Consider the following 1,997-nt stretch of genomic DNA (forward strand, 5'->3'; position numbering starts at 1 on the left):
ATGTGTCGGGTGGCGAGCACCAGGGCTCCCCCTCCCACGCCCCCGGGAAGCAGCCTCTTGTTCCATCTTTCAGAGAAATGGGGGCTGGGTGAAGACAGACTTTGTTTCAAGCCCCGCAGCCAGTCAGAGGCCGATCTGAGCAGACGTGGCTGTCAGACCACCGGGGGCCACGGCGGGGAGGGGGACCCGGGGCAGTCTGCCCAGGCCTGGTCACACAGGCCCAGCACTGCCCCCGCGGTCTAGCCAGGCGCCCTCTCTGCCTGCAGTCACTGCCACCCCCGTGGGCCTCAAGGTGCCCCAGGGTCGGTCGTGAGTGCGGGTCCTCAGAGCTTATCCCCATGAGCGGGGGCCATGCCACGACCCTGCAGGGCAGCTGAGTGGCCGGAGGTGAGGGGACGGCAGGTGAATGGAGGAGGGCAAGGTCTGACCCCGAGCCGACAGTCCTGGAGCCACACCCGGGGGCCTGGGGCTCCACTGCCCCTGAAGTCTGTGCAGGATGAAAACTGGGCGCTCCTGCCGCCTGGAGCACCCAGATACGGGGCAGAGATGAGAGGCTGGGGCTTCTGTTCCCCAGACACGCTCTCCACAGGTGACCAGCCTGCAACCAACAGGGTGTGAGTCCAGCGCCAAGCTTGGGCCCGCTTGGGTCCACGTTCTGAGGCTCTTTCAGTGGACACAAAGCTAAACCCAGCCACATCGCCAATGAGCTGGGTGGTCTGTATGGGTTTTGGAGGCCTGGAAGCTCACAGGGACATCCAGAGGGCCCAGGACAGAGGAACAGGCTAACATGGGGTGGGGGGTTTGGGGTAGGGCAGCAGGAGAAAAGAGACCCTGCTGCCCAGTGAGGTGGGGTCGGGGCTAACTCCGGCCTGAGGATCCAGCCCCTCCAAGCCCGTGAGAACGATTTCCTGTAACAGGGAGGAAGCCACCGCCAGCCCTGGCAGCCCCTTGACTGTCCCCCTGGGGTGGAGGGGCGGAGACCCACACAGAATGGTCCCGTCCCAGAGCACACCGGCAGGGCCAGGCTCAGACAGAAGTGAAGTCAGGCGGCTGAGGGCTGGACCCTGAAGGCCACGGAGGGAACTCAGGCCGGGGTCACAGCTCACGCGTCCAGAGCTACAAGGGGACCCAGGGTGGGGAGATCGGTCCCTGGGTGCTGCTAACCCTCGGGGCCTGCTTCTCCTCGGGCACATGTGCCCCACTCCTGAGGCCTGCCAAGCATTGCGCTTACACCGTGGGTGAGCTTGGTGGGGCTGTGACCGCAGACACAGGGTGCCCTCACGCGGGGAGACAGAGAGCCTGGCTCCAGGCCTGGCCCCTCCCAACTGCCCCACTCACTTGCCCACTGTCCCTGACCGCAGGCCCTGGACCGTGGCCCCCCACCCATCTCCCCAAAACCGGCCGCAGGTCCCCAGGTCGGCCTCTGAGGTGTCCTGTAGGCAACCCACTCCTCCTCCCCACAATAACCGTGTCTGTCTGCCTGCGGCCAGGCAGGCTGGCAGCCCCAGAGCAGACATCTGCCCAGTGCCCACCAAGTGCCTGGCAGGAAACTCACGCTGCCGTGGACCAGGCGTGGCCAGCAGCGGGGATGCGGACAGTCAGGACCCCTCCTCACGGGAAGCTGGGGACCACACAGGAGGCGCCATGCCTAATCCGCCACCTCTGCCTCAGGCAGGGCCATGCAGGCCCCGTCTGCGGGGGCCAACTGCTCGGAGGTGACCGAGTTCATCCTGGTGGGCTTCCCGGGCTCGCTGGGGCTCTACGCGTGCCTGCTGGCGCTGTTCCTGCTGGCCTACCTGCTGACCGTCACCGAGAACCTGCTCATCATCGCCGTGGTCCGCGCCAGCCCCGCGCTGCACAAGCCCATGTACGTCTTCCTCAGCAACCTGTCCTTCCTGGAGGTGTGGTACGTCTCTGTCACGGTGCCCAAGATGCTGGTCAGCCTGGTGGTCCCCGGGTCCCGCCGCATCTCCTTTGCGGGCTGCATGGCTCAGCTG

The 1,997-nt window shown here is 66.1% G+C and overlaps 1 protein-coding gene across 1 annotated transcript in view; it reads left to right on the top strand.

Moving 5' to 3' along the window:
• The window catches only part of LOC104992968 (olfactory receptor 226-like), a 3,789-nt gene that overhangs the window by 1,054 nt on the left and 738 nt on the right, over positions 1-1,997 (top strand). Inside the window, exons 2-5 of the mRNA XM_010846016.1 lie at positions 487-614; positions 1,266-1,415; positions 1,491-1,597; positions 1,672-1,996. Coding sequence (XP_010844318.1) covers positions 487-614; positions 1,266-1,415; positions 1,491-1,597; positions 1,672-1,996 — 710 coding nt within the window. The remainder of the gene's footprint in view (positions 1-486; positions 615-1,265; positions 1,416-1,490; positions 1,598-1,671; position 1,997) is intronic.

The sequence above is a fragment of the Bison bison genome, unplaced genomic scaffold (genome assembly GCF_000754665.1).
Source record: "Bison bison bison isolate TAMUID 2011002044 unplaced genomic scaffold, Bison_UMD1.0 scf7180017848827, whole genome shotgun sequence".
In the NCBI taxonomy this organism is placed as follows: Eukaryota; Metazoa; Chordata; class Mammalia; order Artiodactyla; family Bovidae; genus Bison; species Bison bison.